A 15462-nucleotide genomic window follows, 5' to 3' on the forward strand; every position below is an offset into this window, starting at 1 on the left:
ATGCTGTACCCTCACAGTGGTGCAATTATGCTACACTCCTAAAGGATTATCAATGGATACTCTAACATTTAATCCAAACAAAACACAGAAAAAAATTAGCACTGACTAGCAAAATCCTGCCTACAGCACCTTTAAGGATTGATTGTACATTGGTAACTGTTGCCCCACACTTCAACATAATATGTGAAGTATGGGAGTACCAGGGAACAGTATAGTGTATATACTCCATTTTCATCAAGGTATTTTCTTGCTTTATTGATAATTGATAGACTTTCAGAGATTTTTGTTTTTGTGTGTCTGACATGGGCTTTCCATGAGAATTTACCATGACTTTTGATTCCTAGAAATTTATTCTCCTAAAAATATTAAATTTTGGACTCTGTTTATTGTTATCTGTGGTTCTGTGTTGATTTCCAAACATTATTGCCTTAGATTTTTTTATATTTAATGATAGTTTATTGCTGTATATTCACTTTTTCAGTTTATTTAATTACTGGTTTATCATGGTTACAAGTTCATCATACTACCAAAGAAAATGTGATTATCATCTGCCAAAAGTACAAGCTTTATTGAATGAGAAACATTGAATACGTCATTTATGTAAATGTTGAGCAGTATTGATCCAAACTGGCCCCCTGAAAAAGTTTTTCTGATGAATAAATTCCCATTTTGACATATTTTACCCTTTCTGATAAATACCTTTTTAATCACTCCATCCAGACACTCCCCAATACCACATGGGGCCGTGGAAGTGGTGCGAAATGAGCCCTGATCTTCACATAATGAATTATGTCCGGGTTTACAAGAAAAGATAGACAGATCTAAATCAGACTGCAGCCACAGAAGATCTGTGTCTGAATCTCCAAGATTTGTAAAAAGTTATGAGTGTCTGTGTTTGCTCTGGGGTGGATTGGTGGTACTTTGTGATGCTGAGAAGCTGTCTTGACAAAAGCACTGTTTCAGTTGCAAAAGTACGGAAAAGTGTTTGGTTTTGTTTCCTCCTAAAAGAAGGAATTCCCGTCTCTCAGTTCATGTGTCTCTGTGATGGATGGTCAAACAGAAGCTGCATGGAGTGTTGGTGCCTCCCACATGCTGTTGTCTCTAAACAGACAGGAACACAACTTGTTTCCGTGCCCTGAGGTGGGATTGTATGTGCTTTGGCTGCCTACGCCTGTGATTGGCTGCTGCACCCTAAAGTGGGCGGGGAATATGGCGATGGCGAATGGAATGAGCTCCAGTTCATGACGTCACGGAGCTCCGTCTGCATCCTATAAAAGTTCCCAAGAGCTCAAAGTACCCGAGGCTGGCATCGAGATGGAGAAGGGGCTCACGTGCTTGTGCCTGCTCGTCCTCACCGTCAGAGGTAAAGGTTGTTGTTGACAAGTCGTGTTGTTTATTATCCTTGTGGTTTAATGTCCGGAAAAACGGAAGTGAAACAATGTATCCAGCGCGGTGACTTCAAAGTACTCATAAAGTTTCTCTGTCGGGATAGGCGTATACGTGGATTATTTGAAACCACCTTCTAAACAAACATTACTCCAGCTTCCTGAATAATGCATTTACTTCTCATTTAGCTAATTTAAAAAAACACTTCGTCAATTCTTTGCTGGGCTCATTGCTTCAGGTGTGTAATCTGCAATATGTGGAAGTAACGAAAAACAAATACTCTTAGTGGTCTAACCGTGAAATGTTTAGGACTTCTTTTGCAACATCTAATCTAGTCATCAGCTTTTATCGTTTGTTTTTTTACACTAAAGTATTTATTTGAAAATAAATTATTGGCAAAAAATTATATATAAACCTAAATCCAAACAACCACTGCAACTTATGATATGTCTTTATGTTCCACTAGCATTAAAGGAAGATTTCTAAAGTGTTCATAATCAAGTAATGTCTTTTTAAGTTTTGTATTCAGTTCTTTTCCACCAGTTGTGACTCTTGGGGTATGAACTTGTCTGTTACCTTTTCCATTGTCTTCTACAATCTTTCACCACTGAACCCTTTTGTTTCCTTACCACAGTTTCTCATGGTTGTTTGTGTATTTTTACCAGATATTTATCATTCAGTGGAAGAATTGCTTTGAGGAATTTTACAATTCTTGTGTTAACATCCAAGTATTTGTCCTAATTCTTCATTTACCTCTAATTTAAAAATTTTAGATGCTTCTGATTTAATTTCTAAATGTTTTCATCTGGCTTTTTGCAGCCAAACATTCTTATAAGAGAGATATTTGACTTATAGCTTTATATGTGTAATTATTGCAGGAGCAGATTTTACCAATGTGCTTTAAATATAAACAATAATTGTGTGACTTGTAGATGTTTGTACAGGTAAGTTGAATTGAAGGCCAGCTAATGAAAATGTCTGCTGAGTCGTTTGGAGACTAAAGGTACTTTAACTAATTTTTTTAACTACAATACTGTCACTTGTAATTAGGTACTATCTGAGCAATGTAATTGTCAATACCTCTGATCACTATGAACATTTAGAAATTATCTTCAAGACAATTTTACAGGCATAGCATATTTCACCAGCAAATCTAATTCAATGTGTTCATATCAACACCTATGAAGATCAACAAACACTGAAACATAGCTAGAAATGAGAATAAACACAATGAAGGATTAAAAAAACACAAATTCATTATTAAAAACACAAAATATTGAAACATACCAAGAGACTTTAAAGTCAATAAAAGAGTTAATATACTGCAGCTTAAAATGAGTTATTTCTCTCCTGAGAAGCTGTGGCAAACAAAAAAGGTCTCCCGCCTTGTTTGAAAAGAGTTGGGAGACGTCCTGCGGGTTTCTTGTTGCTTGTTCCAAATATTTGGTGCATAAAAACTGAAAGCAGTCACTGCAGATTTGGTTCCAACTCCGTGAAGAGAAAACAAGCTTACTCCAAAGGCCCTTAGAGGTAAAGATAGTTCGTACAAGAAGGTTAGAAATGTGTAGTTGACTGAGTCACACCATTCAGGAGTTTATAGAACTGTAGTAGCTTTTTTAATTCAATTATCTGGGTGACAGGAAGCCAGAGCAAATATTTGACAAAAGAATTGCAGTGTTTTTCAGCTGGGACTCATGTTTTGTCTCAGAGAGCAGAGAGATAACATGCAGTGGAAGGTGTTCATCAAACATTCACAGACACTGCACTAACACAAGACTAGTAGTGCGAAAGTCTGTTAACTATTTCACCTCAGTGAGATTAGACCGACCACTGATTTTCTCATTTCTTGTTTCAGGGTATTTCTCTGAGTTGCTGTTGGAATATTTTTTGGAACATGTGTTATAGACTGCATCATAAAGAGTTTATCATCACTCATCCCTCCTACATCTTTATTAAGGATAATTTAGGTACCTGTTGTCTGGCTAAATACTTTACCACCAATCAAAAGTTGAATTAGTAATAGATGAAGACATCCTTGGCTTTAAGTGTAACTGACAACAGCCTCTTAAGATGAACCACAGTCGCCAAGTCTTATCATTTTGGTTCAGTGTTGACATGTTCTCCGGTGCATGTTCCTCACCCAAGGTTAGTCATATTTGGTCTTCCTGCTCCAACACTCGAAGAACACCATGTTACCTCAGTGCCATGTGGCCAGTGATCTTTTAACCACTCAGTTGCAGGGAGGTTGTTGTTGTAACGTCTTGCTGCTGGCTCCTGCATCTTTTGTTCAGTGTTTATCAGCCAAGGTCCTTCATGTTTTGTCTTTGGGCTGCAGCCCACCTGGTTCATTACATCGGTTTGTGTGTTGCAGCAAGGGTTTTAATGCCAGATTAAAAGCAGGAATGTCAGTGTGCATACCATTATTGTGCAGATCACTGTAAATTGCATATCATTTAAACCCCACATACAAATTTAATTCAGTTCAATTATATTTATATAACATCAAATACAACACAATCATCTCAAGTATTTGGCAGAGAAAAACGCACCAGTTGCTCTTAAGCATGCATGGACAAATGAGGGATGTTATCACCACCTGAGAAGTGCTGTATTTGAAAAATGCAAGTTCATTTAGTTTTTTTGCCAGCAATGGAAACAAGTCGGGGCAGGAGTTTGTTCACTCCTGTGCTGCTTCAGTCTTTCTTTCAACACCGCCCTCTAATTGTTTCTTATTTTTTAAACCCTGTGTCCTGTTTTAGTACGTGATCAACAGATCACCATGTCTTCACAAGTCTCCTGTTGTAAAAGGTTCCAGTAGTTGAACCGTGCCAATTGTGCCAGATTTTTCTCTCAAAACAATATGTGGATGGCAGCCCTTGAACCTTTGTCTGTATTTTTCGCAACTCACATAACATTACTTATGTTACCTTTTAAAAAGCTGCATTAGATAAATATGTGGGCAGATTAAGATTAGACTTACGCAGCTGAAGTCTTTCTTCCGTCAAGGACTCAGTTTCTACAAAAATGTGGTCATCCATAAAGCTGACATACTGTCTTTTTGAATTTTGGCTTTACAGATGCATGTGGATTTAAAATTCGAAATAAGCTCCTGAATAAATGTCTTCAGGTGAATGAGGGGTCTTACGGAGGTCGAGTGTCACTGGCAGAATGCAACCCCGACTCGTACCTGCAGGAATGGAGTTGGCTGGAGGACGGCCAGGCCCTGAGCAGTCAGCACACCGGAGAGTGTCTGACCGCCCCGAGGGAGCAGTACGAAGGGGTTTACCTGCAGGCCTGCGTCGTTAAGTCAAGATATAACCAAGCTGGTGAAGAGGCGGCAGCGCAGGCTTTTAGCAGAGAGGCAAGCAGCCAGGCGTGGACCTGCTCCAAGAAGGGACACCTCACTCTGATATCCAGAGGTCTGCATCTTAACGCTGCACAAGAGTCCACTCTGGTCTTCCTTTCCAGGGAACACAAACAGGTAGGAAATGCCTTCTTAATCTCACTCACACACACACCTTAACCACTATGAACCTTTTTTGTTGAGTTTTTTTCTTATTTGAATAATTTTATACATGCTCTCCTTTATTTGTTACATTACATCTGATCATGTTTGTGTAAATCTAAACTGGGGGATTGCTGTCTGAATTGTGTAAAGTTGTTGCTTCCCATCATCATAACATCATGCAAAATGTGAAATCCGAATCATTATTGAGTTTAAAGTGGAAAAAACAGCACATACTTGTAGAAGAGTGTCTGTATCCCAACTGATGAAATCCTTTTGATACATTTTTGAACAGTCCAGCATGATAATGCATTTAGCCCACCGCGCATTATTGTGAAAATCTTAGAATATACTTCACAACAACTGTGCAGCAGGAGATTGGTCTACATGTTTCAGTTTTACTTCAAATACACTGTAATGACAGCAAAATGAGCCGCACCACAGTTCAAAGTTATGTTTTTTCAATGTGGGTTTTCACATGAAGGTGTAAACTCTACATTAATCAGATTTGCTTTGATGATTATAAAAACTAGACAAGAAATGAAAACGATAGAGAACTTGCTGAATAAAAAGTGCATTTTGTCGACTGACAGGGCAGCAGATGGCAGAACCTGGATCATAAAACATTGTGCAATGGGAAAGACGACAAACACATTCGTAAACAATCTCACCATCATCCAGTGGAGACACTGAACCCCCAGACTTCCCCAGGCTACATCCCTGACGTGCACAGAGAGGTTGAAGCAGGTAACGAGCTAAAAGTCTTTAATTTGCAGCAGTTTATAAAATGTCATACAGTTTGTGACTCTCCTCAAGACAGCATGCCTCTTGTCAAGGAGGGATCTGTTTATTTATATTTTTGTCATTTCAAACTACCTTAATCACAGATTTAAAGGGAAACTCTGGTTTTTTGACACCTGAATCTTATTTATCGGTGTGTGCATGCTCATATACTCACTCAGACAAACATCGTGCAGCTTGGAGTCCTTCAGAAGTTATTTAGATCCAACGCACTTACCGGGGGCCACGGCAAGGGAGCTTCAGCGCAGGACATAATCTCTGCAAAATCGCTCATTTTGGCTACATTTTTTCATCATTTTTTCATCATTCATTCGCCAGTGTTATCATAAAGTCAGCTCATCCACCATTTTCAAGACAGCTGACAGTTTTCGCTAACTTAGCCACAATTAGCTCGGATGGGAACGTTGCGGAGCTCCTCTCCCCAGCAGAGAGGCACTTTGGCTCGGCCTCGGCTGTCACGGCGCCCGGGCGTCTCACTTCCAGGGGCCGAGTTGGGGCCGATTGGGTAAAGCTGCTCCACTGAGGCTCCGGAGGTCCCGAAGCTGGCGGAGGCGCACTACGCGCGGGCCGCGGTGCGCGTGCGCAGCCGCCGCGTTGAGGCTCCGGATCCAGATCAGCTGACCCACCTGAAGACGGTAGACGAGCTGACTTTATGATAACACTGGCGATGGATGAAAAAATATAGCCGAAATGAGCGATTTTGCAGAGATTATGTCCCGCGCTGAAGCTCCCTTGCCGTGTCCCCCGCTAAGTGTGTTGGATCTAAATAACTTCTGAAGGACTCCGAGCTGCACGATGTTTGTCTGAGTGAGTATATGAGCATGCACACACTATAAATAAGATCCAGGTGTCAAAAAAATGGAGTTGCCCTTTAATGGACAACAGTGTAAATACTGAATTTGAGTGTTGTTGTTGTTTTTTTGTTTTTTTTTCAAACCCTCACTGAAGCTTTCAGAACATTTTATCATATGCCAGCTCCCCACCGTCCTGAATTGGTTACAATGAGGCAGATGGATGGAAGTAAAATTATACTAATTGCATGGACATCCTCAAAAGTTAAGTGTTTGGTCACAGAAGTGAATTATTGTATGGATTATTTTTGATTTATGATATAGAATATGTTTCATACAATCAAAATTGAACATAAAAGCTGTTGTTTCCACAGAAAACACTGAATTGCCAGTATGATGTATCGTGCTGCGGCCTGTTTATTAGATTATAACTTGCTTCAAATTCATTTAAATGCACTCTGGTCGGACATTTCCTGATTCTAGAGGAGGGAAAGCCAGCCTCGCCATCTCTGTGTAGTTAATCATGTTTTTGCAGACTAATTCATGTTGTGTCTTTGCATTGGTCGTATTCTTTAGCTCATTTCCTATTTGCTGTGCAAAGCCCCTTTATAGATTTGCACGGGATATAAGGTCAAACTGAATCCTGTAAGTTTCAGCCATGGTTTTTTTTTAAATATGTAATGAAATCTCTTCTTCTTTTTCTTGTTTCCAGCTGAGGTTACAATGAGTACCAACGTTACAGAATCTCACTCCATAACAGATTTGACCACTTCGTCCTTGAGTACAAAGTCCCCTACAGATCCATCTGTGATGTTTTACAATATGGTGTATGGTAAGTTCTTCAGATTGTCTCTCAACGTTTAATCTCGCAATATTGGATGAAGACAATTATGGAGGCATCATCAATTTACCCCAAAGCATGAAAGTCGCCGCCTTGTCACCACTAGGTGGAGCTAGATGCACAAGAAAGCTCGATGGAGTTGTGTTGTTGAGGAGTTTGCAGTGGCGAAGACTAAGTAAACACTTGGTGAAGAATGATTGCTTTGTGAATATAAGCTGTGTGAAGTGTAAAATGAATGATGGCTGTGTGTTGTGTAAATGTGTACAGGAATGGGCTGGAAGATAACCATGCTGGTCCTGAGCTCGCTGGCTCTGATTGTGGGGATTGCCATTCTGATTGTCAGCCTTTACTTTAATCAGTGAGTATTTGAACACACACACACTGTTTGTTTCACAGTGTTCTTTTTTTTTTTTTTTTTTTCGCCTTTTAAGTATGTTTTTCTTCTGAAGTCTGATTTCGTCAAACAAACTGATCACAGGGATTTGAGGCTTGATCTATGACAGGTTTAATAAATCTTTCTTGACCTTAAATGAGAGGAGCCTGGGTTTGAATGGCTGGCCGTGGCGACCCTTGTGAAAGGGGGCAGACTGTAAAGAATCCATTCACACACAAATGGCTACAAAGATGTTTGAGACGATATTTCAAGGGAGAAAATGAAAGAAAATCTGCCCTCATTTCACAAAGGTGTGTCCAGTCTGTGTTTATATCACAACATTCAGACTTTTGATCTGCTGAACTCTAATAAATCCTTATTGCAAATGATTTGGGTGTTTCATAATATACACGTTACTGAGAGACATATGGAAACTGAAGGCCAGTTAGTTCTCTATTGGAAGCTGCATCCATGAATTAAAAACACATTTTACTGATTCTCTTTCAGACTGAAATCCTCTATTTTTTGTCATGTACCTTAAATCACACTATTTTTTTTTTCTTCTTATACCAGCAGGAAGAAGGTCGTCTGTGTTTTGAAGTCTTACACTCCAAGGCCTGAGGTGATCCAGGGATCGCCGGGCCGCAGCGACACAGCCCCGCTAACTGAACATGCCATGCGCCTGCCATATTCCTCACCCGCCGTACAACAGGGAGAAATCCTGATAGAGTGGAAGGACGGCTCCGTTACTCCTTTATATGAGGCCTGAAAGCTTTTATACTGTTTTTGCAGCAAGCAGCGATGTGTCTGATATTTTTGGGTTAAAGTTAAATAAAAACATAGATTACAGATTTAATGAGTGTCTTCTTGCAGATTTGTAGTTTTTCTGTTGAAGAGAATGGGTGTTGTTCTCTGAATGTGCATCACAGGAGACTTTAAGAAAAGAAAGTTATTGGTATAACTAATGTTCACTCGTGTTTTATAAAGTTTCATCACTGGACGCTAATTAGAACTTAGCTTATATGTTTGTTCATTCGTATGTTTGTTCTTTTTAACTATTCATTTGGTTTTGATACTGACTTACTGTTGGATTAATAGAATTTATCGTGGGCTTTTGATATTGGTACTTTGTAAACAGTCGCTGACAAACTGTCGAGAGGTTTTGATGGCAGGTTAATGATTTTAAAAATAGATGAAGCCTATTTGGTAGTTGTGATCTTCACTCCAAGCACTTTCCAGACATTTAGGTAACAATGATATTTTCTGATATAGTTTGAAAATCCAGTGCTAGATTAAAGGTTGCTTTTGTTGTGTATTTTCAATTTTTTCTGTGTGTTTATGTCGAGTCTTGGTGGGACTGTTATTCTTTTTTACTTAAATAATCCTGATGCAACTGTAAATAAGCTAATAAAGTTCAATTTAAATCTGACACGTGTTTCTGTCTTTCAATTCGATTTATTTATCTACCTGAAACTGAGATTGCTCATACATCAACAGTTTTTTTTTCCTTTTTAAACCTCTAAATTAAAAAGATTTAGCCCAAACCAACCAGTTTCGTTGGGTAACCTGAAGAAACGTGTTTAAGTCATACATGAATGAATACATGACTGCATACAAAGTAACAGCAGCCTTTTCATATGCCTGATTTCCAGCTCACTTGTAAACAAAGGTAGTGTGCACTTCAAACCGGCCACTAGTCAATTACTAGGTGAATAGAGAGACTCAGACAGTCACACACTGACAGTAAATCTAGATGTCACGTTCACGCAAAAGGACAAGTTGCAACCCGGACTGAACGTTCTGCTTATGAGGCAAAGGTGATTTCCACTGCACCACTCTCCTGCCCACTAATCCCCACAGGCCGGCCAGACATACACTGCAAAACTAAGGGAAAAAAATGCATAAAACAAAACTAAAGAAAATCAACCTATTGAATGGAGATAGGACAATCATATAAAATGCATCACTTTGAGGCAAGTCGTCTAACAGTTCACCTGTTAATACCTTAACTAACTGGTCAAAAATGGTAACTAATCTCTCATTTATGAATTGCTTAAAGCATGATACAGCCTCCTCTTCAGGTGCCCGATTGCACTTATTCTTCATGCAGTCAAGGTTTTAACTAAAGGCATTGTTCTGTAAAAATTTCTTCCCAAATAAGAATGTTTGTGCCTCTTTGAAAAATTATTTTTTTCGTTTTTTAAACAAATAAGTAAAATAAGTGAAAAGATGAGTGATTATGGCATTAATGTAGCTGTGTCAATAAGAATGTTGAAATTACTTAAATTAATTCCCATGCTCTGTAAAGCAAAGGTTACAATCGATCCAAACGCTCAAAAGTCCGGTTGAAAAGGAAGAAAGTTATGCAACTATTGTATTTCCAGCAATACTTGTCAGTCCACCCATCTTTTATTCCTGCTTTATCCAGGTTAATATCTTGAGGGGCTGCAACCAATCCCAGCCAGCACCAGGCTCAGGGCGCGGTGCAGCCTGGACATGGCAGGCCTCCAGTACTTCTATTTCTCATGACTTGTTAATGCTTCTAATAAACAGGATATGGAAATATCACTGACAAAAGCATAATTTATCATAACCGCATCAAATAACTTGTCATAATTAGGAGAGGTGAACTGCATGCATTCACACTGAGCAGATGATGGCTGTTGGTGTTACAGAAAATATAGGTTTTCCCTCGTGGCACGGAAACTTCTCCACAGGAGTCGGTTTACAAGAGAAAACCAAAGCCTTGTTTTTTGTTGTTTTTACAGTTATTTGGTGGGAGAGGCCTGGGTGTTTGTGGGCAGGGTAATTTTAATCTCAACAGTAATGAGCAGAGCCCTGTTTGGTCACATCACTGCTGGAAGGGAAAAAAAAAAAAAACTGAACAGCATGAGACTTTTGCTTTGTCAAAAGTGTACTTGGAACCAGTTTTTCTGTTTTATACGCCCTCTTACTAAACAATTTTATTGTTTTGTTTTTTTTCTTGATAAAGTAACACCGTCTCCCCAGCTCACCCCACATCTCTCCTGCTGGTTGTGTTTATACTAATGACAGGGCTCACAGTTTACATAGTTGCATAGAGCAATCTGAAAGTGACATTGTGTCCCACACCCTTCCAAACCACCTCCGCATGTCAGACGAGGAAAAACACACATTGTTTTCTCTCTTGATTTGGAAAAGGGAGGTTGACACCCTGGATTCTAAAATAATTGTTTGCTTTCCAAATTAAACAACGCTGGAAGTGGGGAATCGCTGACCTCCAGCTTCATGATAAATACAGGGTATTCAGAGGAATTGTGTTGCACCGGCCTGCAGGACTCATCCAGCACGAGGGTAAAAGTCAGCATCTCAGGCCTGTTGACACTTTGCCTTCTCAAGTGCTGGAACAACAATAGAAAACGTGCCACCGTTCAAACACGACTTTCGCCGTATGTGCTCCAACGTGTCCTTTGCTGGCGAGCCAGAACGAGGTGGGCGTGACACCTGAGTGAATAAGGGGCGTGTGAGAGAAAAACTGACTCAGCATGTGTGGAGACACATGACAAATCGTGGATGCTGTTTCATTCCCCCACCCCCTTCAATAGATTTTCTCAGATCTGTCCATTTGCAATGTCTTTCAAGTTTTTTTTTTTTTTTTTTTTTTTTATAAGTGTTCCTACTTGTCCTACCTTTTGTGTGTGTGTTTTTTTTCCTTTGATGAATGTCAGTGATCAATGCTTTCAACCGAGACTCCGGATTACAAAGGAGTGTTCTCTTTTGGTCTGGAACATTCTTACTGTGGTTTTGAAGTGGCAATGACACTCACATTTAAGCTGGTAATTAAAGATATGTTTTTGTTTTTTTTTTTATAAAACACTGAATACATGATTAGAACACAAGTCTTTACAAGACAGTAAGTCCCTTGCGATTGCTCAACTCATTCTCTCAGGTAAACAAGTTTGTTTTTTTCTCCCCAAATATTCCTTTCTGCCCCATTTGTTCCGGGGATTTGCCACACTACAGAAGAAGTGCACAATCATGGCCGCATTGTTTACCGCTGAGGCGGTAGGTTCAGACTGTAAAAAATAGTCATATCCTCCTTTCATTGCCTGAAATGACAGACATACCGCGCGAGGCAGCTGCCAGATGGAGGAGAATCCACCTCTCTGCGCTTGACCTTTACATTACCTTTCAGAGAAGTATGGAGGGCAACCGGCTCGCCGTCAACAGTTAAAGAAGGTCGCATTGCTGCACGAAGTATTTTGGACAACATTCTAGTATTTGAAGCGTGGATGAAAGGGAGGACAAGAATTGAGGAAGGAACAGAAGCAACAATAAACAGATGTGTTCTAAGGAGTGGTGGATTTATGAGCATCCTTTATTGTCTTTCTTTGTTCTCAATGAGCAGACTTTTGTTGTATTTTCATAAAGAAACGTGCTCACATCCTGTGGTCAAGAACAGTTGCTGCAAAGATCAACCAGCTTTTCCCTGTAAATATCCACTAGTTTTCTTGAGATGTGTTTTTACTTGACACCTTTCTTGAATTCATTTGCATGAAACACAACTTTGATAAATTTCTGTCGTCGGTGAGGTTCAGTTGTCTGTGGAATAGTGCCTCACAGAAAACAATTTGCATATTATCAATAAACTGATATTTGAAAAGAAATATGGACAAAAACAAACTCAAAAAGTAAACTACACCAATATTGTCACATGTGCAAGCAAACGATCTGGTTTCATAGATTAACTGAGCAAAGTATCATCTGCATAGCAATGCAAATGTTAAAGAAAACCTCTAAAGGCATTCATTTCAATTTGCGTCTAAGTATGTAGTGTGTAAAAAATCGGAGCCCTCACACAGTAACCTGTTGGACTCCATGCACACCTTCAAAATAAACAAAAACAAAATGAATTGTTGCTGGCACCAGCAAAGATATGTCCTCTCAGAGCAATCAGTGGTGATCTTATTTGACAGAAAATTCTTTGTAAATCATCTTAAAATGAAGATAAAATCACACTCTGTCTTCACTGGAAACTTAAAGGTGCTGTAGGCAGGATTCGGCATCTCCGCCATAAGATGGCGATTTGACCCATCTAAGATGGCGATTTGAACCCCAGCACAGCCAATCCTGTCCTGTTTTCTCTGACATCACGCCCTTACGCAAGTTAAGCCCCTCCCACAAGAACGTGTGCGGACGCCCCTCGACCAATCATGGTTAGAGCCTCAGGGGCTCTTCTGATTGGTCAAAGATACCTGGAGCTGTCGAGATTCCTTTTCAGCTCAGAACAGAGACAGATGGAAACGCTGCGCCCTCGCAGTAGTGCAATTATGCTACACTCCTAAAGTATTATCAATGGATACTCTAACATTTAATCCAAAGAAAACACAGAAAAAATTGCATTGACTAGCAAAATCCTGCCTACAGCACCTTTAAACATGAAGAGTTTTTTTTTTTTTTTTTTTTTTTAACAGAGCATGTGCTTGTTTTTGTCTCATTTAGATTCACCAGAGCTTCAAAATAAATACGGCATCCTCACACCTGGCCTGCACATGTTGCCCACACTTCCCTTAAGTGTTTCATTTTATGCATAGCAAAACAGGACATTAGCACTAAAGTCTGTCCCTACAGTTGCATGAGGAACATTTTATTGCTCCTTAAAGCATAGGGAGAAAGCGGTTTGAGTTTACAAGGACATTTCACCTCCTATACTTTCTGTCTTGCTGTGCTGCGTTTTGTTTTCTCTCTCTCTCGCTCTCTCTCTCTGTTTACTACCAGACACAACAGTCTTAGGTTAAGGCATACTGTTGTTTCCTTATATACCTGTATGGATGGTTGTTGTTTTTTCCCCCCTGTTAAAGCGTGTTATACAATGGGGAAAGCTGTCCAGGTGCAGATGCTTAAATGGGACTCTGGCATAAGCATTGTGGCCCAGGGGATGCGATGGAGATTTCACTGGTATACACAGCACCAACTCCTGTACAAAGGAATATAGTTGGTATGTGAGATGCTATATTGAGGGTATTATATTGTTTCAGCATGAAAGCATTCTGGTTTAGGATGAAGGGGGGGTCCTTTTCCTTTTGTTTGGGGCATAGACATGCCCCCTGCAACTAAATGCAATGTTAGAAGCATTTGTACCCCACCTCTATAATCACCATCAACTTTCAGTCTATGTTTTTCTTGCAAATCTTATGCTCTGCTGAAAAAAGCTACACTTTTTAGTGGTTTTCAATGGTCAGTGAGTGGAAGTTGTCCTGGCTTTAGCCTGAGATGAAGAAGGCTACAGGGATATCCTATACATGGAAATATATCTGTATCTACATTGGACAAGGTTTTATATCAACCAGAAATGGTGACATTTCGTACAGTTAAAATGTAAGAATCTCTGTAAACATATTTAATCAGACGGTGAGCCGAAGGCAGCTGAGTCTACCAAGCACAGCTGTTTGTAGAGAACGTGCTGTCTGCCATAACGCTGCTGAGCGCTGTTTTTCAAAAGCATCTCACTGGTGTGTTTGCATGTTTCAGACTGTTGACAGCACACTGACACTACTTCTGTCTTCAAGCATGTCAGACTGCGTTTAGATGAGTTTTCATTATATTCAATAATATATTCTAACAGCATGTGTGCAACAGCTTGGCTGAGTTACACCAGTGTGTCCTGTCCTTGTCTTCACCTTGGTCAGCAGCCAGTTGCTTCATCTAGGAATTTGCGACAATTGAGTGTTAGGAGGATTAAAAATCAAAAATCAAATCAAAATCCCTCTTCACACCCATCCCCGTCTGCACGGTGCAGCCCCCACCTATCTCACTGAACTCCTCCACCCACACACTTCAGCCAGAACCCGGTCAGGCCGGCCGCATCGTCTGCGCCCGCCCAGGACTCGGCTCAGGACCACGGGCGACAGGGCCTTTGAGGAACGCCCTCCCCGACCACCTCAAGGCTCCACAGACAGTCAACTCTTTCAAAAAAGGGCTGAAAACCTTTTTTATTTCGTATTGCTATTCCTGATTGAGTTTACTGCTGATTGCTTTTACTGGTTCTATTGTCTTTATCATTGTTTATTTTTTTGTCTTCTTGATTGTGCACTTTGAGATTTGCCCTCAAATGTAAAGTGTGTTATAAATGAAATCCATCATTATTTTGCCCCTCTGCTCTCTTTCAGTCTTGCCTTTTCCAACCACTGATATGTTCTTTCTATGTCAGCCACCTCTTCACATTGTTGGTGGTTGTTAATGACCAGCCCGTTTAGGAAAAGAGAAAAAGGCAGTAACATAAAGGCCACAGATGTTACATGAAAAATAAAGTTACTTATTAATAAAAGTAAGATTAAATGCAAACAAAAACAGACTCTAAACTACAGTTATCGGTTCACAAACTGAAGGGCAAAAGGTAACTAAAAATAAAAGAAATCCAACAAAGATTCCTGAAACAGAAAAACTCAGTACTGAGAGCCACAAACAGAATCGGGTGCCTCTCTAACCAACTGACTCATATGAGCCAGCTGCAGGTCAGTGCCCCGCCAGCCTGCTTTTATCTCTTCAGGTGATTTGCAGGATTGGCCGACGAGCTGCTCTCTGGTCAGGCTCCCCAGGTGCAGCCAGGCGATGAGGCGATTACCAGCTGGGTATCTGATTACTGGTAGGGCATTCATGCTAATGGCATGGATTTTATTCTTAGCATTCAGCTGACTGTTCAGGACCTGTCTCACCCTCTGGAGGTATTTGGCTGTGGCTGACCTCCAGGCTGCTTCATCACGGTTGCCATTTGCCTGTGGTATCC

At 40.2% G+C, this 15462-nt stretch overlaps 1 protein-coding gene across 1 annotated transcript; it reads left to right on the plus strand.

The window, feature by feature from the left end:
- Nucleotides 1-1259: 1259 nt before the first annotated feature.
- Nucleotides 1260-9126, plus strand: LOC115398180 (uncharacterized). The gene is made up of 6 exons (XM_030104843.1): nucleotides 1260-1363; nucleotides 4464-4867; nucleotides 5485-5638; nucleotides 7196-7315; nucleotides 7592-7682; nucleotides 8271-9126. The coding sequence occupies exons 1-6, from the start codon at nucleotides 1315-1317 to the stop codon at nucleotides 8464-8466; spliced, it is 1014 nt and encodes a 337-aa protein (XP_029960703.1). The 5' UTR covers nucleotides 1260-1314; the 3' UTR covers nucleotides 8467-9126.
- Nucleotides 9127-15462: the final 6336 nt, after the last annotated feature.

Source organism: Salarias fasciatus, chromosome 12 (genome assembly GCF_902148845.1).
Source record: "Salarias fasciatus chromosome 12, fSalaFa1.1, whole genome shotgun sequence".
NCBI lineage: Eukaryota > Metazoa > Chordata > Actinopteri > Blenniiformes > Blenniidae > Salarias > Salarias fasciatus.

Coding starts and splice junctions, on each gene's coding strand:
- LOC115398180 (XM_030104843.1), top strand. CDS start 1,315: ATGGAGAAGGGGCTCACGTGCTTGTGCCTGCTCGTCCTCACCGTCAGA. Junction 1,364..4,463: donor GCTCGTCCTCACCGTCAGAG/GTAAAGGTTGTT, acceptor TTGGCTTTACAG/ATGCATGTGGATTTAAAATT. Junction 4,868..5,484: donor TTTCCAGGGAACACAAACAG/GTAGGAAATGCC, acceptor GTCGACTGACAG/GGCAGCAGATGGCAGAACCT.